The sequence below is a fragment of the Phyllostomus hastatus genome, unplaced genomic scaffold, assembly GCF_019186645.2.
Source record: "Phyllostomus hastatus isolate PE091 unplaced genomic scaffold, TTU_PhHast_1.1 phas_contig_402, whole genome shotgun sequence".
Classification (NCBI taxonomy): Eukaryota; Metazoa; Chordata; class Mammalia; order Chiroptera; family Phyllostomidae; genus Phyllostomus; species Phyllostomus hastatus.
In genome coordinates, this window is record NW_025333873.1 from 7702340 (window position 1) to 7722663 (window position 20324).

Consider the following 20324-nt stretch of genomic DNA (forward strand, 5'->3'; position numbering starts at 1 on the left):
GCTGACTGCTGACTTCTCTCCCCCAGAAAGGACTGCTGCTCAACATTACCGCTTAGAGAGCAGGACGACAGAGTGGGGCCACTTCTTTTTGCCTCATCACAGGAAGCTCGTCCTGCATCAGTCATGTCTCCACTTGGTAGACACTGGCCCATGCCACCCTCTCCCACCTGTGCCATTCACCTAAATGCCTCATTTTTTTCCTTGATATTTCTCATTTGTGTGTGTGTGTGCATGCCCGCGCGTGTGTTACCATTGGCAAGTACAGGCCACACTGGATATAGTTCCCTTTACAATTCTCGAAGTTTATGAAATTTCCAGCTTCTGGGCATCACTGGCGATGATAATGCTGTCATAGGCAAAAACAGGATCAACTAATTAGTCATTGTCGGTACTGGTCCCTATTTGCCAAATGTGTTTTTGAACAGCATAGCTGCAAGTAATTTGTATCAAGTTTCATGTCCTTGTTTTGTGTCGCTGAAAGAGTCATTTAGCATCCTGGTCCCTGTACATAAATCTCCTGGTAGCGATGGGGTACGTGACTGGTAGATTCATTCATTTGTATTCACCAAATTAGGTACTGAACACTTATTTCAGTACATTAGCTACACTGAACTCAGAACGTTGGCCTTCTCAGGGGCCTTGAAGAGTGTCCGCAGTTCCCCGGACTTGGCCAGGACCCTTCTGGTCACCTGCAGACAAACAGCATGCATAGTTTGTCTTCCAGAGGCCACCGCTGGTACATTCTGCCTCATCTTAGTCTTCGAAATTCCCCCAGTCAGACCGCTTTCTAATTGGTACCCAGAGCCGTGTGATGACTCAGACTGATGGGTCACCCCATGGGACTTGGCGTCTATGAGCTTGATAAGGCACAGCCACTCACTGAGATTAATCTTGCTGACACCAGAACGTGTCCCTGCTAGAGTCACTAGTTTGCCTGCTGGAGGAAGGCCCCTTTTCGCCGCAAGAGAACAGAGATTTCAAGTGCCCAGAAATGTTAGGAATCTTCAGAGACGAACACACGGGCAGCCACAGCTATTCACAGCTCTAGGAACGCCCGGTTTTGCTCCTGATCCCTTTCCTCAGGCCTGATTCTGTTTTTTTGTTCCATCAGCCACAGTTTTCCTGCGCACTGCGGTTGGCTAGCTCAGACAGGTTCCCTACAGATACACTTCCACGCTGACTCACACATAAGAAATGATCACATTACCATTCACGCAGGGTTTTGTTTTGTTTTGTTTTGTTTTGCCAGGAATCACGCTGTCAGTGCAATTATGAACTAATCGTTTCATTGACTTCGCATAAAAATTCCTATGAGGAAGGTAAATATGTCTCATCCTGTGTTGGGGATAATGAAACAGAGGCCTAGGATGATGAAGACATTTGCCCAAGGTCTCAGACCTCACCAGGAGCCCAGCTAAGACCCAACTCCGGGTCTTCGCGAGCCTGAAGCTCACACTGGTTTCCTTTGCATACAGCTGACCTCTCCGGGCCAGCATTTTCTCCGTTCAATGAGTAATGCTCTCTTCGATTTCTCTGTGAAAATGGGCCATATGTTTTTGAAACGTAAAACGTGTTTTAGGAGAGGGAATCGAGAAAGGTCCTACTTCGAGGGGCGGGAGGAAGGGTGGCGTCTGAGGTCACAGATCATGCTATATTTTCAAACAGCTTTTGAAAAACGGATCTCAGTGGGTTTTGCAATTTATGAAAAATCTGTGCACGAATCCTCACAGTCACTCTGCGAGTCTGCTCGGGTTGACTCGGCAATCCGACAGGTGCCCTGGATGCGGGTGGATGGCCGACCCTGTCGGAGAAGGAGTAGGAAGCCCAGCACAGGAGGGCTTTCCAGTGGAACCGAGGGCAGAGGGAGAAGCTGACCCCAGTCTGAGGCTTCCTCGGGGTCACCCTACAAGCTCTCCCTGCACCCAAATTCCCAGACTCATTTTGGGCCCCAAACAGTAGAAAGTCATGTTCCCTGCTGACGCTGACTGTAGGACAGCAGCGAGGTGATCTGGCACCCAACAAGTAGCCTGCACTGGTGCCGGCAAATGGAAGTCAGCCATGTGGCTTCTGTGTGGCGAAGTGTCCTCAGCCATTCTCCTTAGGGAATGGGGCGGGGTCCCACAGGGGGCGGGGCCGTTTCCTACAATACAGCAGCTCCTTCTGTGCCAAGTCGGCCCGCACAAACCAGTTCAAAGGAAGTGCTCAGACAGCACACCTGGAACCGATACAGAATACTACTGAGGGTAAACTGTAAGTGAATAATAAAATTAAGAAAACAAAATTTTAATGCTAAGAGAAATGGCATTCTGGGGCAATTAGTATTTCCAGAACTTTCACAAGCCAGTGGTGTAGGTTTGGCCAGCCTTGGGTTGAAGCCTTTGTCGTAGCCTCCTTTTCCGATATTAATACACCACAGATGCAAAGCAACTGACCACGGAAGGGAGTTTGGCTGCCCACAGGGGTTTCGTGTTAAAAACAATGACACTGCACAGGAATGAGAGGAAGTGTGGAGGCCCAGTGGCCAGCAGCACGGCCGGGAACAGCGGTCTTTATACCCCACTACTGTTTCAGAACGCGGCCCCTCTGGAACCACCAGCCCTGCCTCCAGATTTCAGTGAGTCCCCAGTGACTGGTCGCATCTGGATATAGCACACAAATAACAGACTATAACATCAGTGACTCTGCAACAGGGGCTTCGGGTAGTCCCCAGTCCGCAGTCCCTCTTCATCGCTCCTGGCCCCCCTCCCGCCCGCTCCTCCTGCCGGTGTGCCCCACGCAGCCCTGCGCTGCTCACAGCCTACCTCCCTTGCTCACCAGCAGTTTCCTGTCCACACATCTGGTCTCCCCAACCAGCCTGGAGGTGTCCTGTGGACACAGCCAGTGTCAGACCACCCCGCCCATCCCCCGGAAGGTGGCTTCGGCGTCAGTCAAACCAGCGTGGCTGGGCCAGCCCAGACAGCCTGGTTTCCCGCAGGTGGGCGGAGGAAGGGCGCCTTGGGGAACATCTTCTGCGGGAAAGGAAGGATTCCTGGAGGAGGTTCCAGGAGGTTTAGGAGGGACGTGGCATGTCCAGTCCACTACTCTCCTTCTCGTCTCCGGCCTGCCCATCTCAGGAGGAAACCCGGGAGCTGGTTCATGTAGGGGAAAGGCTCTTCCTCTCAATTTGCCAATAAGACCCTGCTCAAGGGGGTGGGGTCTGGATGGGGGTGGTCTCCTGGGGGTGGGGTGCACTTCACGGGGGGCTCTGGAAGATCCGGGCCCCTAGCTCCTGCTGAGACAGTGACTTCATTGTTCCTGAGAGTGACTTAGGGTCAGTCACTCACCAGACCTCCCCCCTTCCCCTCTCTCTCGCCACTCCCTCCCCACGGGCTGCATCCAGAGCGGGTAACCACAGCCATGGGTAACGATCAGGATTAGGGGCGCCCAGGCACCCCAAATCCACCACAGTGGGAAAGATCAGAGAGGGAAATGTCCCCGCCAAAGCGCTGTGAAGGGCTGGCTTGCTGGATGGCTACTAAGTCGGAACAGAGAGCAGGGCACAGGGGTGGGCTTTGTCCCCTGTGCCTGGTCATCCGAAGGCACTGCCAGGTCAGGGCGGTCTTCTCGGGTGCCAGGCCCACTGTCCTCACAGCCCCACCCTCTGAAACCCCCAGGAAAGGCCAGAGCAGGAAAGAGCCGGTGGGGCCTGAGTAGGTCCCAGCTGATCCCCCTCGCTGCCTGCCGCTGCCGGGCCCCTCCTCTGGCTCAGAGAAGAGCCCCAAAGCAAACAGGCCGGGAAGCTGCCCTTTGGACCTGTTGCAATTTGCTGGCCTCTCTTTTAAGCCAGGCTGCGGTGGCCCTGGGCGGGCGGCCTCCAATAAATAGGGTGTGGACTCCGGTCGTGCATTCTCACCTGGGCGCGCAGAGGCTGCCTGTGGGTGCCGGTCCGTGTGGAGGAGACAGCGAGCGACGTAAAGCCAAGACCCGCCAGCTCGGCCATGGGCCCGCCGGGGCCCGCGCTGCGTCCGCCGGCGCTGCTGCTGCTGCTGCTGCTGCTGGCTGCAGGCGCCCGCGCAGGTGAGTGCGGCGGCCACCCCGCCACCCCGCCACCCCACCCGCTGGCCCCGCCGGGATGCAGCCTGGGGCATATCCAAGAATCTAGCCAGAGGGCACAAAACCAGGAGCAGGAGGGGCGGCTAGGGCCGCTTGGACCTGGGTCAGACGGAGGGCAGTCACAGTCGACAGACAGGGGGACAGGGTGGGTGGGTGGCTCCTCCAGCCTCAGGACGGGAGTAGGGGTGGGGGCGGGGGATGGAGGGGCTGGGGAGCAGCTTCTCCAGACCTCGCTTCCTCCGGGAAGAGAAAAGGCGTGTGCAGGCAGGGGTCCTCCCTAGGATCCACCCCGAAGATGGGAAAAAACCCACAGTTGTCTTTCTCCATTTCTTACAGAAGACGAAGTGCTGGAAAATGTCAGCCCCATCTGTCCAAGTAAGGCGTTTCCCCCCGGGCAAGGCCGGGCACCCCCAAACCCCAACCCACCCACCGGCACCCCGGGCTGCTGTCATGCTGTAACTGACGCACACTGTGCTGAGTCCCAAGAAAGCTCTGCCCACCCCTAAGGGGTCTGGACCCTCTTCTGCCCGACCTTCTGCCTCTGTCCACGGCCAGGGGTTGTGTTGGGAAAGGAATGCCACTCTGTTGGCCCCTGCCTGGAAACTTTGAGACATCACCATCCTGTTGATCAGTGGCTAGTTATTGATTCAGAGCACATGAGGGTGTGGAAATGCTGACTTTAACCTTTGTGCACAAACCCAGACGCCCACCCCTTTGTATTTACCTGACCCCTAGGGGTCAAGGGAGCTGGCCTTGCAGTGGTACCGAGTTCTCCTGAGAGCTGAGGCTGGCCTATGGTGGGGCAGCACTGCCCTCTTCTGGGCATCTGCCATCACTGCATCTGGGTTCATGACTCAAAGGTTCTGTTTTTCTCAAATTGTTGGGCAAATTCCTCTGAAGCAGTGGAAACACCCAGATATTCCTTCTTGGGGTTTCCTCAGTCAGCATCTACCCCTAATGCTTAATAAACTTTGCTTTAGGTATTTAGTAGAGCCAAAAAAAAGAGCCACAGAAGTGTACTATTTTCAAGCTGAAAAAGCTCTCAACACTTAATTTTTCAGCCTTCTCCTATAGACTTTCTGAGCTCTATTACTTGAAAATTGCCTCCTTGTATCTCAGATGATATATTCATGGAATTCCAGATGATTTAAACATTAACCTCACCAAAACAAAGTGGAGAAGTTAAGTCTACAAAGAAAAATTTAGTATAATATAAAGTCAGTTAAGAGAATTTGAGTTTAATTACCTTTTTTTTTTTATTATCTGTGGCCCTGCCCCTCTCTGCCCATACTGGTCCTTAGGGGAGTTATTTCCACTATGTGGCTGACTCCTTTCTCCTCATTTTAGAAGATGCAACCCGATTCAAGCACCTTAGGAAATACGTCTACAACTACGAAGCTGAGAGTTCCAGCGGGGTTCCCGGGACAGCGGACTCCAGAAGCGTCACCAAGATCAACTGCAAGGTATGAGGGGAGACGGGGGGGGTGGCGGGAACCACCCGAGGCCCTGGAGCCCGCTGCTGGGCAAACCCGGCTCGTGCCGAGACGTCCGTCGTCTCGAAGTGCCGACACCTCGCCCTCAGTGTGAAAGTCAGCCACTTTGCCGACAAGTGGTCTGCTACAAAAAAATGTTAGCAACCAGATGTATTCCCCCACCCACTCCCGAGATGTCACTGTAACACGCGATCTAGAACATCGGCACTCCGGGAGAGTCCATTGGCCACGATGGGAGAAGCCCGGTGGGGGGCAGAGGGAGCGGGCATCTCAGGAAAGCATCCTGGAGAGCAGTTTCTGAAATCCAAAATAGCATCTCTTCACTTCAAACAAACGGGAAAAGGAAAAAGGCCAATATGCAATTTGTCCTCAAAGGAAACGTTGCTCATTGAGACTGGTTGTACTCGTGGTCATGTTCACGGGAAGCAGGTGCAAGGTTCACTGTTGGGGCTCGTTTGGGGACACCGGGCCAGGGGGCTGCCCTCTTCTTTCTCGGGCCCCACTGTCTGTGTGGCCAGATAAGGTAGCCATTAGCCACATGTGGCTGTTTAATTGAATAAAAGTAAAAAGTCTGTTTCTTAGTCACAATAGCCATGTTTCAAGGGCCCAGTAGCCACCCAGGGCTGGTGTCCCCCATACGAGACAGTGCAAACGTAGAACCTTTCCGTCATTGCGGGAAGCTCTTTGAACATTTCTGGATAATACCCAGGGATCTGTTTAAACACCAGCTACAGGCAAAGGTTTAAAGAGTCCCTAATAGATGCAAATGGTTTGATTTTTTTGGATTGGGGTCGGGGGGGACTTTAAGGAAACCTTTGCTGTTAAAACCAGTGATAGCCCTCCTGCTTCTGGTTTGCTTCTTCACTTCCTTCCTAGGCTACATGTCTTCTAATCAGTTGTAAACAGACAAAAAGATGCCCTCCTCTGCACCCACATGCTTAGGGACCTGGTGCCCCAGAACATGGGGAAGATCACAAGCAGGACTCCGTGTAGGATGATCCATGGAGAACTCATGAGGCTTTTTAAAGACACCTGTGGTGCTGGGGAGCAGAGGTCACATTCCCCTGCAGCGTTCCCCTTGGTGTCCTGCTTAGGGAGGAATCCCTGGGCCCCAGGGTCGGAATGGGGATCTCATAGTCTCGATGGAGGGCCTTCATGGGCTGCACCGTTGTCTTCTAGGTCGAGCTGGAGGTTCCCCAGCTCTGCAGCTTCATCCTGAGGACAAGCCAGTGCACCCTGAGAGAGGTGCACAGCTTCAGCCCGGAGGGCAGGGCCGTGCTGAAGAAGGCCAGGAGCTCGGACGAGTTTTCCGAGGCCATGTCCAGGTGAGGCGTGGGCCTGCGCACTTCAGGCTCTGTGGGTGTTGTCATGTGTTGTGAGTGAGGGCGTGTGTGTGTCCACTGACGTATGAGTGTGTGTGTTCATAGCAGGCATACTTGTAAGTATTTGTAGTCTGCATTCACCATGGATCAGGGAATTAATTGCTGAGTTTTCATGACCATCCAACAGAGGAAAGCATTATTTACTCTCCCCTAGTGAAGTTCCCCTAATTACCATTTAACTGTGTTTCTAGAAGATCTCATGCTTTCATTCCTTGAGATACTAAAGCTGAGGTGGTTTGTTTAGACATGGGCATTCTTGTGTAAAGACGAGCAGGAATGGTGCGTGGTGGTCTCCAGGGAGGGTCCCAGCAGGACGTGGCGGTGCAGGGTCTGGTCTGAGGGGGTCAAGGTCTAGCCTCAGGGAGCCCAGGGAGAGCCCAGGCCCGAGCATCTGCCAGTGCCCTGACCAGGCCGGTCCTGTGGCTTACAGCTGCCATCTTTTCCAGCCCATCAGTGGCCAAGCTGTACCAGTTGCTAAATATTTTGAACCGCCTTATCATCAAATCAGTTTGTAATGTCCTATCAGTGTGTAAATAGAGGCAGTCATAGGTCTGTGGATCTGGTAGCACTGGAAACTCCCTGCCCACCTTTCAACCTGTTGACCGTTAGACCAGGAAGCCAGCCCCTGGTCGGCAGAGGAGGCCTGAGGCAGCTGTCTCTCACCCAGGCACCGTGTTTAAGCTGAGACTCAGATGTGCGTGGGGGAGCAGGCACAGTGAGTGATGGAAGGGAGTGGGCAGTAGCCACATGTTGGCCCTTACCCTCCTCCACACAAAAGGGACTCCTGCCCTTGACCACCTCAACGCTTCCCAAGCCTGCATCGCAGTGTCCGGAACTTTCCAGGAGAGTGCAGAGCTGCGGGAGACGTGCCTGCTCCCCTTCTCCCCCTTCCGACATAACTAGGGCAGGGGCAGCCAGGTGCCTTGAAACCCCCAGTGGGAAGCGCCCAAAGGAAAATCCCTGAGATGGAAGGTGGCCTGGGCCTCAGACACGGCCTGAGACTCTACCAAAGGGTGAACGTCCAACACATGCATGAAAAGAAGCTCAAATGGACTGGCCGTCAGGAAATGCAATGAATGTAGGGAGGCATGTATCACCGCACGGGACTACACGACGTTAAAGCAGCTCCAGCACCTGTTGCTGGTGGGTCTGCGAGGAAAAGCGAGCTTTCGTGCCTCGCTGGTGGAAGGGGCGCCGTCAGCGGACATCTGGGATCATTTAAAATGCTGCAGCCTTTGACACAGCAAAGTCCAACTGTGGGACTCCAGCCCACGAAAAGAAAAACAGAAATGCGTGAAGATATAGGCACAAAGATGTTTATTTCAGTGTTGTTCATGTAGCCAAAAACAAAAATCCAGAAAGTGATTGCCGTTGAATAGGTGAATGTCTGAATAAATTATAGGTAAGCACAGAATGCAATGTTTTGCAGTCTTTTAGGAAAAAAAGTCTGTTAGAGATCAACCAAATGACTCAGAAGGATTTTCATGGAGTAAAAGTGATGAAAGGGCGATAAAGAAAAGTGTGCATGATGCGATGCATTCGTGCAAAACAAGGAGTGGTAAAATCTTTGTATGTAGATGGGGGTTTTTTTAGAGGCACCGCTGTGAGGGGGCATACAGAGGGGACAGCTGAGCCGGCAATAAAGGAAAAGAAAGAAAAGAATGCCAATCACACATATTTGTATACCTTTTTAAAACATAGAGATATACTTATAAAGAATAGAGGTAAAAATAATAAGTGAAAAAGAAGATGCGAAGCACCCAGCTTCTGCAAACAGGCTCGTGATGGAGAGGGGACAGTCCGTGACCACCCTCTCTCCGGGACAGGTACGAGCTCAGGCTGGCCATGCCCGAAGGGAAACGGGTTGTCCTCTACCCGGAGAAAGAGGAGCCGAAACACATCCTGAACGTCAAGAGAGGCATCATTTCTGCCCTCCTGGTTCCCCCGGAAACGGAAGAGGCCAAGCAAGTGTTGTTTCTGGTGAGAATTTAGAAAGCCAGTAAGAATGGTCCTTTGGACTCATGTTCACGTGTGTGTGCTGTGTCCTGCTGTCTACACTGGCTTAGCTGGGGGCTAGTTACACAGGGATCCTACAACCATGTGAAACACCAGCGCCCAAGGCCCCACCTCCCATCCTCTGGGGTCACTGTGAGATTGTCCTGAGCAGATCTCACTTAAAAGCAGTTTCTGGGGAGCCCGGACCGCCCTACGCCTTTGTTTGATTTTGTTCTCTTGGTCATATCATGTTACACCAGCAGAGTGTAACACAGTGAAGTCTAAGAGTGTCGTAAACACAGAAAAGCAACTGAATCGGTTGCTAGCCTCACTTCAGAAGTTCAGGTTTCAGTCTGAGAGAGCAGTCCCACAACCCATTTTCAAGCCCTTGCAGTGTTCTAAGTTCTAGACTGCACCCCGGCTGGAGAATGCAGGCTTGCCTCCTGCAGAGAGTTCTCAGGATTTGTGGTGAGAGCCATGGCACCCACAGCACAAGGTGGATTGGAGCACACGCCATAAATGAGCAGTAGAGACAGTGCTGGGAGTGCACTGAGCCCAAAGTCAGAGTGGGCGGGCTCCTAAGCGGCCAGGCCCCTGTCCCTCAGAATCAAACCCGCTGTCCCTGTTGTCCTTGTGGCTCCTCTGGCTGGCCGGGCGCTTGCCGTGCCCACGTTCTGCCTGGGAGGAAGAAATCCCCCCAAATCCATGCTGCTCCTGCCTTTTCTTGCAAGCGCCTTCCCCAGCCCCTCCCAAAGCACTTAGACATGTTTTCCCACATTGAATGCACCTGTCGCATCTTCTGCTCCCATAGGATACTGTGTATGGAAACTGTTCCAGTGACTTTACCGTAAAAACAAGGAAGGGGAGCGTGGCGACGGAAATATCCATCGAAAGAAAACTGGAGACGTGTGATCACTTCGAGCCCGTGAGCACAGGGGTGAGCCCCCTGGCTCTGATCAAAGGCATGGTAAGTTTCACACCATCCTCTTCATTATTAAAATTCTAGAAGCTAGAGCCAGTAGGGAATCTCAGAGAAGAACCTGCCCAGCCTCTTCTTCATATAGACTACACCGGGAAACTGAGGACCAGACAAGGAAAGGACCGCCCAGTGCCACATGGCCTGTTCTTAACTGATCTAGGACTGGGTCAGGTTTCTGACTCCCCATCCAGAGCACTGTCCTTTCTGCTGCCATTCTGTCACTGGTACCCAACCTTCTGTCATCTCTTGAGAGTAATGACTGTCCACCCCTGGGAAGGCTCTAAGACTTCATGTAGGGGGGCAAGCCACCTACCGCTCCCCCTGTGCAAGGGCTGGGTGTCCCCAGCTCTAAGCCCCTAGCCTCCAAGGAAGCCCCGAGACCTGTGCTCTGCTCTGCTGTTTCCCACTGCCATGGAGGCACGTGGCTGAGAGCACTCCAGGGTCCTGTCTGTCCATCCCATGCATGACCCTGATCGATGCCTGGCCCGCGGCCTCCTCCCTGGGCTGCCCCCTCGGTACTGGCCTTCTCTAGTCACAGAGGTCATGTAGCACCATGGTACCTGAGCTTGCCTAATGCCTTGTGATACCTTCTGGGACATGAATCACAGCTTATCTTCGTAAACATGAAGGACTTGAGCAATCGTGACATGCCTGGCCATGTTTCTGGTCACTGTTCTTGGGTGGGAAAACAGGGAGTCTGGTGACCCCAGAGCCACGCCCAGAAGAGGCCAGTGCACTGGTGTCTGTGTTTTCTTCTGAACAGCGGCTGTGTGCTCAGCCCTACTCCGGGCAGCCTGGAGGGAGGGGCAGTGGCGGACGAGTGTGGACCTTCCCCTCGGGGTGTTTACAGTCTAATGCAGGAGCAGGGTTCAAACGCACGCCAGGGAAGGACCGTACCTGGCGCATCATACAAAGTGAGAGGCTGGGCAGGGCAGACGAGCAGTCCTAGGCCTGACCACGGAGGAGAAGGCACCGTTCACCAAGCGCGTTGGGCTAAGCAGCTAGCAAATCCAGTTAGAAGAAATGACGGGTGAGCATCAATGAGTTTAGCTCGAAGAAGTTGCACGGAAGAGGTGGAGCCGACGGCTGCAAGAGGGACTGAAGGCTGCACTACTAGGCAAAGGAAGCATGGGCAGCAGTAGCGTGTGAAGGACTGATGTGTGGTGGGTCAGGTCTTTACCCACCCTTGGTGCAGGGTGAGGTATCCACTGAGGCAGAATAAGAAATCGATGGCTTGACTCAGCTTCGGGTATGCCAAGCTGTTGCGTCCTCTTGTCTAGATGTCAAGAGCCAAGTTCTCCTCTTTAACTGAGCTTGTCCAGTGGTTCAGCATCCCCACTCTCCCTCCACCCCACCCCTTCTTCCTGAAAGGTCAATGCCTGCGGCGGAAGACTCGGGTTCAAGCCCCAGGGACTGATCAAAGTGCTTTTCCCCATCTCATTCGCAGAGCCACCCCTTGTCAACTCAGATCAGCAGCAGCCAGTCCTGCCAGTACACCCTGGACCCCAAGAGGAAGCATGTGTCAGAAGCCACCTGCAAGGAAGAACACCTGTTCCAGCCTTTCTTCCATGAGTAAGTTGCCTGCTGCCCCGTGGCTCATTATCGGTGGGGTCTGTGTGAGCTGAATACGTCTCAGCTGCCCTGTTCCAGGCTAGGTCATGACGAGGTGCACAGCAGAGCCCATCCCTGTCCCGCTTTCCAAGCTAACAGGGGATTTGTTAGGAAAATCCTAGACATTCAAAACAATTTGAGACCAACAAAAGGTATTTGAGACCCAGACTCTAAGAGTTACAGGTCATAAAAAGCCGGGACCTTGGCAGGCTGCCCTGGTTAGAAAGAGGCTTTGTGAAGGATTCGGAATTCGGATTTGGACCGGAGACCTAGGTATCCAAATCTGTTTTGAAAACTGATCAATCAACTAATGTTTATGGGATAACCATTATATTCTCAGCACCGTGTGGTGGGAGATACACAGGGATTTCAAGGCACACAGCTAGTCCCTTGCCCTCTAGACACCCCAGGCTGGACGACAGTGTAAGGCACACTTGTCCTTCTATTGGAAGGACAGTGAGTGTGACCAGGAGGAGGGGGTCCTGTTAATTAGGCGGGTCAGGACGTCTGGATTGCCCGTGGCTTGAGAGGTGGGCGGGATTTGGGTGGAAGTGGAGACGAGGGAAGCACTCAACATGATAAGTTGCTCCGGGGAGCTGGCCATCCTTTGTCACCTGGTGTCCTTCCTTCACTTCCAGGAACAAGTACGGGATGATGACACAGGTCACACAGACCCTGAAACTTGAAGACACACCCAAGATCAACAGCCGTTTCTTTGAGGAAGGTGAGAGACTTTCCGCTCGCACGTTTGCCAGGGCTGAGGACTCTGCCCACCAAGGCCCACGTGTCACGGCTCGGCTCCGTGCTGGGCCCCGTGAAACCTCTGCTGACTGATCGGTTAAGTGGGCGCTGGTGTTCTGGCTGTGGGCTACTCTGGAGAGAAAGCGTGTTCCCATCAGAGTGTCAAGTGACAATGGCACCCAGGAAAGGAGAAGCTTCCCAAAGCTCCTTAGGTTTTTGTAAGTAGGGAACCGGCCTCCTAAGTCTACTGTAGATCTGACAGCCTCGTACACCCTCGGGCAAGTGGCGGAGGGCCTTTGGGGAGGGAAATCAGTCTTTAGAGCTGGAAGGGACTTAAGAGATGCAAACCCGACTCTAGCTCTTCATTTGTCTTGTACTTAAATCCGTCTTAGGCATTACCTCATTGTTCTCAGCAACCTGTGATGTCAGGTGGTAACAATGTACGCTTTAATACTCATTCTACAGGAGGGAGATGGCACAGAGAGAGGCTGAGTGACGTATTCAATGTCATGGAACATTAGAGGTGGTACACAATGAGCCCCTGGGTCTGATATAAGCCAGTACTCTTCCAACACACCACACTTCCATGGTGAATTAACCCTCTTCCCTAGCAGGTCAGAGCAGGGTAGTGGGGGGGACCCAAAAGGGTCTCCCCTCCCCCACGCTCTGCTGTTAGATCCAGCTGGAAGAAATCATGGGCGAGCCTCGGCAGTAGCTCTGTCTGCTGCAGCACCTCCTCATGGGTTCTTTTGGGCGAAGAGGTCATTGTAGAGCCAGATTCAAACAAGCCTGGATTCAATTCCAGCTCTGCCTCCTAGACCCAAGAGGTCTCAGACAGGAGAGTTGCTCAAATCTGGGTCTTGGTTCCCTCATCTTTACATCGAGGAGTACTACTCACCCACAGGGCTAGCAGGATGAGTCAGTGAAACACTGGAGTCACATACCTGGCACAGAGCCCGATACAAAGCAGGCATGGAGTACAGGATAGGGGTCTTTTCTTTTCCCCTTTGCTGATCCCCTGCTGACTCCCAGTTTCTGGTGGACCGAGATGGGGTCGGGACGAAGAGGTAAGCAAGAAGACCTCTGACACGTTCCTCCTTCCAGGGGCCGAGGAGGCAGGTCTCGCCTTTGAGAGCACCAAGTCCACGGCACTGCCCCAGCAGGCCGAGGCCGTGCTCAAGACCCTCCAGGAGCTCCAGCAGCTGCACGTCTCTGAGCAGAACGCCCAGAGAGCCAACCTCTTCAATAAACTGGTCACTGAGCTGCGGGGCCTCGACAGTGCGGCGGTCGCGTCCCTCCTGCCCAAGCTGGTCCAGGTGTCCAGGTAGGTCTCTAATGGCTGCAGCTCGATCTTCCAGAGGTTACAAACCTGTGGTCCCTGCTGAACCTTGGCCAAACAGGGAACCTGCGGGACCATTGAAATATCAACCCAGATAGTCAATTAGCCAATCGGCTCTTGTTTGCTGGATGGAGAAGTATCAGCTAAGGGGCCTGGAGTTCCATGGCAACCACACAGGAACACACGTGGCATCCAAGGCAGATGTGGATTGGTGTGGTAAGGCAAGACAGAGCCGTCTGCCACATCCGGATGGGTATCTTCCCATTCCTCGTTCGGGCACCCTGGAAGGTCGGAGAGACCAGTCCGGGCCTTTCGGAAGCCTCTAGGCTGGCAGAGAGGGAACTCAGGCAAACGAAAGAACACTGGGATTTCTGTGTACTTCAAGGCCATGGCTCTCGGAGCTGTGGAGAGTAGAGAGGAAAGTGAGGGTGAAAACGAGACCATGCCGACGTTCGCCCAGCACGTTCTGTGTTCTGTCCGAGGGACAGGGATAACTGTGCTCTTTTGGTGATCAGACCGGGGTTCTCCTTCAGACTTGTCTCCGTGATGCCTTCTCTGTAGAGAATGCTCACAAGGAAGATTTCCTGGTTCTCGGGCAAAGGGTTCTGGGGATCTGAGTTGGGTTTTGAAATATGATTGGATTTGGACAGTGAGTAAGGGAATAAGGGCAGAAGGAACGCTGTGGGTTAAGGTGATTGAAGATACCTAGAAGACGATCTGTGTGACTCCCTCTCCGTCCTTCCCCTCCCAGCCCCGTCACTCTACAGGCCTTGATCCAGTGTGGACAGCCCCAGTGTTACACCTACATCCTCCAGTGGCTGAAGAGCGAGAAAGCCAACCCACTGCTGATAGATATCGTGACCTACCTGGTGGCCCTGACCCCGGAGCCCTCGGCCGAGCGGCTGCAGGAGATCTTCAACACAGCCAAGGAGCAGCAGAGCCGGGCTACTTTCTATGCTCTGAGTCACGTGATCAACAGGTGCGCTTTACCCTGGTTCTCCCTGCAGGAGCTGAGGAAGACCTCGCATCTCTGTATCAAGATTGTGCCCCTTCCTCCACTTTCAGGCCCTGATGCTTACTCTTCTGTTTCTCTCCTGATCTTTTTAAGAGTTACGATCTGAAATATGAAATCAGCCAACACAAGTTCAGATTTTCAGATAACGCTAGCCATACTTACCGAATCCTAACTCTTATTCTGCAGGTATCACGAGACACACCCTACAGCGACTCAAGACCTGCTGGACATCGCGGATTACCTGTTGGAGCAGATCCGAGATGACTGCACCGGCAACGAAGAGCACACCTACCTGATTCTGAGGGTACTTCTGTCTTTCGTGTAATCTGCACCATTGCAGAAGGGGGCACACTTTTCCTGGACACCCCTCCCTTCCCTTTCTGCATCCTGATCCCCTCTCGGTGCTTGGCAATGCAGGTCATTGGCAATATCGGCGGAGCCATGGAGCAGCTCACCCCAAGACTCACATCCGCCCTCTTGAACTGTGTCCGAAGCGCAGAGCCGTCGCTGCTGATTCAGAAGGCCGCCATCCAGGCCCTGCGGAAAATGAAAAATAAAGATGAGGTGAAGTCCGCAGAGGGGGGCTGCAAAGGAAAATTATTCCGATTGACAAGGATTTGGAATGAGATTCTTAATCTTGTCATTCTGTGGCCTATATGCTACTGCTTGCTAACTGCAAATTTTCAGCAAGCCTATGGACTTGACTGCCCAGCAGTACGTGAACATGAGAGAAATATTTGACCTCGCTGCTGCTGCTCCAGAATGCAGAATTTGAGATTTTTATGACATGCTATCCTCCTACCAGATCTACCACCGCTCCCACTCTTATCTTAGGAAAACAGGCCCGATTTCCCCCAATCTCCCCAATCTCCAATGGTCAGCCTGCCCCCACCATAGGTGGCAATGGCTCCATATCTTTGGACACTACTTTATTTATGAGCCCCGACTCTTGCTTTCCCTTTCAACCTTTAACCTCATATTGAACTAATTTATGGGAAAACAACTTCATTTTCAGTTAGTGGCAGGCCTCCAACAAGTCATAACTTGGCTGTAGCTTGCATATTTTACTGAAATTGAACTTGACATGCATTTGATAAGAGTCTTCTGAGAAACCTTCCTCAGGCTCATTGTTTTGGGGAACACTAGCAAGAAGATGCCATACCATCATTTGAAGAGTTATTAGAGAGAAATTCAGCTGACACATAATAACTTGCTTGCAACCATGCCAGTTGTTTGCAAGACTTGTTCTCTGACCCAAGGACACTGATAACAGTCTCCTCTTTTTCGGCTACAGGTCCGGGAGGTCCTTCTGCAGACTTTCCTGGATGCTGCGGCCCCAGGGGATAAGCGACTGGCTGCCTATCTCATGCTGATGAGGGACCCTTCTCAGTCGGATATTAGCAACATCACCCAGCTTCTCCCAGGGGAACAGAATCAGCAAGTGAAGAACTTCGTGGCTTCCCACATTGCCAACATCCTAAACTCAGAAGAATTGTATGTCCAGGAGTAAGTAAGAATAATTTCCCCCCGCCTGTTTGTTACAAAGGGCTGGAATTCCAAACCTCAGTTTGGATTCAGCCCCTGCCTGCCCTTGAGAGAGCACTCTTTCTTCTGGAACAAACAGTGGTACAAAAGGACAGCAAACCTGAGCCCAACTCTTGGGGCAGATTCATGAGTTTGGTAGCACCTGGAAATCCATGTTTACTTGGGGAAAGAGGAGCAAAGCATAAGTTATATGATGTGCCGGCTCAAAATATCATCCTTCTTTTCTTCTAGTTTGAAAGAGCTAGTGAAAGGCGCTCTGGAAAACTCTCAGCTCCCAACTCTCATGGACTTCAGAGCATTTTCCCGGAACTACCACTTTTCCAAATCTGTTTCTCTCCCATCACTTGACCCAGTCTCAGCCAAAATTGAAGGCAATCTTATATTTGATCCAAATAATTACCTGCCTAGAGAAAGCATGCTGAAAACTACTCTCACTGTCTTTGGACTTGCTTCAGTTGACCTCTTTGAGGTAAGTGTGAGACTGAAGAAGAGTCCTGTGTTTTCTAGTCCCTTCTGTTCTACACCATAAATAAAAGGCCAAGTGACTCGTGAGCCAGGGCGAGGAGGAACAAGAATCATCAGGCTGTAGTTCCATACCATCCCTTCAAGGTCTTTTTCTTCCCACCTCCCTTCCTCCCTGCTAGGGGTCACCTGAAGCATGACTTCTTATCATGCATGGAAAGGTAGATGCTTTGTAAAAGCCCTTAGACCCAAAATACAAGCAAGTGCATGGTGTAGGCACTCAGACAGAACTGGTTCAAACCCCAAATCCACTCCCAGCTCTGAATCTTTGGTTTAATTAATTGTCCTCCCTAAACCTTAGCTGTCTTTCTGGAAGGGGGTGAGGGGGAGGCAGATGTTCTTTAGGCAGTTCTGCCTTTAAGATTCTACTAAAATTTAAATAATGCAACTCCTGTGGAAGGCTAAGCTCAGTTCCTGACTTATAGTATTTATCAAATACTTGTTCAATTAAATGGATATATAGAGGGGAATAGGAGGTTGACATCCAACAAAGAAACCTGATAGCATTTATTGCCTGATTTTCTTTCTCAGCTTGGTTTGGAAGGAAAAGGGTTTGAGCCAACACTGGAAGCTTTCTTTGGGAAGAACGGATTTTTCCCAGACAGCGTCAACAAGGCTTTGTACTGGGTTGACGGTCAAGTTCCCGATCATGTCTCCAAGGTCTTGGTGGACCACTTTGGCTACAACAAAGATGATAAACATGAGCAGGTATGTTTTTGTTAAGTGTCATGTCAAGGAAAGCTTTGGGTCTCGGTACAAAAATATTCTCATCTAAGCCTGGAAGTAATCAAGAAACTATTTCACTTAAGTGACAACTCTGGCTTTTTTCATTGGTCCTTTGAAAGTAACAGCCAGTTTCCTCTGCAGTTATGAGGCTCCTGGAGACACAGTGTGTGCAGGAACCAGTCTCTTTGGAGGCACTCTAGCGTAATGGCTAAGAGTGTCTAGGGCACAGGTTTGGACTCTACCCTCACTGTCTTCAAGCTGTGCAACCCTGGACGTGTTGCCCGATACTATGTCTATCTGTTTACGCATCCCCAGAGTGATAAGAGTAACCCATACCTCACAAGGTTATTTAAAGACTGAATGAAATAAAGTATGTAAACCTTTAAGCAGAGTGCCTGACTCTGGTGCTGATTGTTCAACAAGCAGATACTAACTATTATAATTTTTAAATTCACATTTTAATTATGTTTAACTCCTTTTGTGCCTGTCACCCACCTCTGTGCATTAGCTAATGAAAGCAAAATTCACTCGGAAGCTAGCGTGAGCCCCCGCTGAAGGAGTAGAAAGTAGGTAGTTTAATCTGGAGCTTCTTAGTCCTTAACTTTTTGCTACCCAGAGTGTGGTCTAGACATTGGCGTCAAAGCGGAGCATTAAAGAAATGCAGGTTCTCAAGCCTAATGGGACCTACTGAATCCAAACCTACACTTTAGCAAGACCCCCAGGTGACTTGCGTGCACATTTCAGTTTGAGAAGCAGGGCAGTAATTTGCCTCTAGATGCTCACAGATGGCCCTACCTTTTTGTTCTAATTTGCTTACCTTTACTTGAGCCTGAGGGAAATGGATCTACTTTGGGCCTGCCAGTCACTCTCTTTTCTCTCTCAATAGCTAAGCATCAGTCAATGGAATTTTTCTTATTGCTAAGACAAACTTGTCTAGTATCAGGTGTTTTCAAGGTTTTGGCCAATTTATTTGACAGCTAATTTTCCCAAGAAACCCCTACGATTCTTCCCTACACAAAGGAGAGGGTGTAAGCAGGGGAGGGGGTGGAATATAGAGGGTCTTCTCATCTGGGGGGGCCTAGGGACCCTGTCATCCTGGGGAGTAGAGATCCCCCATTCTATGCATACATGACTTAAGTTACAAACAGTGTGGAAGCACCACTGTCCCTGACAAGACCTCAGTTATTTCGTCTCAGTTTGGAGAAGCTATTTATCTTTCAAATAAGAGGTGAGAGCCTGACTTCAGTGCCTGCCCAGACTCCCCAACTCTGAGTGTTTCTGTTTGGGTGCCTTGCGGCTGCAGCAGACAGGCCCCAATCAGAAATCTGAAGGCGTTTGGCCATGCTGACATCTCACCAGGTCTCTTGTCGGTTAATTCCCAGGACATGGTCAAAGGAATCATGCTCAACCTTGAGAAGCTGTTCAAAGATCTGAAATCCGAAGAATTCCCAGAAGCCAGAGCCTACCTCCGCATCTTAGGAGAGGAGCTCGGCTTTGTCAGACTCCACGACCTCCAGCTCCTGGGAAGGCTGTTCTTGAGCGGCGCCCGTACTCTGACGGGGATCCCCCAGATGGTGAGTGGGCCGGGCCCCAGCATAGGTGGTGCGTTTAGCCTGTGCTCCTTTGAGATCTCTCAGACTCCCTTAAGATTCTGGCCACACACACCAGCAAAAGTGCTCATACTTCCTTCAAAGAGACAGGTTTGGCCCTGGCTGGGAGGCTCAGTTGGTTAGAGCATCATCCCAAAAGTTGCAGGTTCAAGCCCCGGTCAGGGCACATACCCAGGCTGTGGGTTTGATGCCTGATCGGGGTACATGCAGGAAGCAACTGATGGATGTTTCTCTCTCATTTGTATCTCTCTCCCTCTTCCGCCCACCAAAAATCAGTAAAATATGGCCTCAGGTGAGGATTTAAAAAAGAGAGACAGGTTTGCCTTGAATTTTAGTGAAGAAGATTCTTGGATAACAAGAAATCGGTAACATTTAGAAATTAAGCTATTCATACTCTTAAGTGTATCTTTGAAGAGTATTCATTTGTTCATCTGGAAGACGATGCTGAGTATATCTGTCTCTACCTGTGCTACAGGTTTCTTTTAATATTGAAATGATGCAATGATTAGGAAATAATGTATTCGGCTAACCGTAATCTGTTATCTAATTATGAGCTATAGTGTTTGTTATTATTAATTTACTGAGAAGAGAGAAAATATGGGAATTTACTCTCCTGCATTTAATAAATAAAAAATATTTGTTTTAAGAGAACTGATCTCAAGTATTTTCTAAGCATGTCTTAAAAAACGAAAGCAATGCATACTTAATATGTATGTCATCTCAACAGGTTGTTGGTTGCAAAAAAAAATGGTTTTACCATAATATATTGTATTTCAAATAATCCTTCATTTACATTTAGACTCCAAAACTCCAGAATTAAGCCATGCTGAGCGATGAGACTTCATAAAGCTCTGAGACCCAGCAATAGTCTTGAAAGCCTTCTGAATCACCAGTTGAAAATGATAGGATAACTATCCAGGGCAATAGTTTATATCCCAATTTTTTGAAATCAATAACCATCCATCTTTCCCTGCCTGGTGTGGCCCAGGGGGTTGAGCATCAGCCTACAAATCAAAAAGGTCACCGGTTTGATCCCTGGTCAGGGCATGTGCCTGGGTTAGGGCCGGGTCCCCAGCTGGGGGTGAGCTAGAGGCAATAGATCAACGTTTCTCTCACACATCAATATTTCTCTCCCTTCCTTTCTCTCTCCTATCCCCTCTCTCTAAAAATAAATAAATAAAATCTTTAATAATAATTTATCTTTACTTATTAAACCATTCAGCTAATCAAAATATGCTAGACTTTTTTTCTGGGTGAAGGAGAAGAATTATTGC

At 50.9% G+C, this 20324-nt stretch overlaps 1 protein-coding gene across 1 annotated transcript in view; it reads left to right on the top strand.

Annotated features, from left to right (window-relative positions):
• The first annotated feature begins 3850 nt into the window (after positions 1-3850).
• The window catches only part of APOB (apolipoprotein B), a 39273-nt gene continuing 22799 nt past the window's right edge, over positions 3851-20324 (top strand). Inside the window, exons 1-16 of the mRNA XM_045844323.1 lie at positions 3851-4056; positions 4429-4467; positions 5440-5555; positions 6765-6910; positions 8794-8947; positions 9774-9929; positions 11389-11513; positions 12191-12276; positions 13398-13617; positions 14384-14611; positions 14834-14951; positions 15065-15211; positions 15942-16153; positions 16424-16661; positions 17246-17422; positions 18823-19014. Of these exons, the coding sequence (XP_045700279.1) occupies positions 3978-4056; positions 4429-4467; positions 5440-5555; positions 6765-6910; positions 8794-8947; positions 9774-9929; positions 11389-11513; positions 12191-12276; positions 13398-13617; positions 14384-14611; positions 14834-14951; positions 15065-15211; positions 15942-16153; positions 16424-16661; positions 17246-17422; positions 18823-19014 (2433 nt within the window). The 5' untranslated portion in view covers positions 3851-3977. The remainder of the gene's footprint in view (positions 4057-4428; positions 4468-5439; positions 5556-6764; positions 6911-8793; positions 8948-9773; positions 9930-11388; positions 11514-12190; positions 12277-13397; positions 13618-14383; positions 14612-14833; positions 14952-15064; positions 15212-15941; positions 16154-16423; positions 16662-17245; positions 17423-18822; positions 19015-20324) is intronic.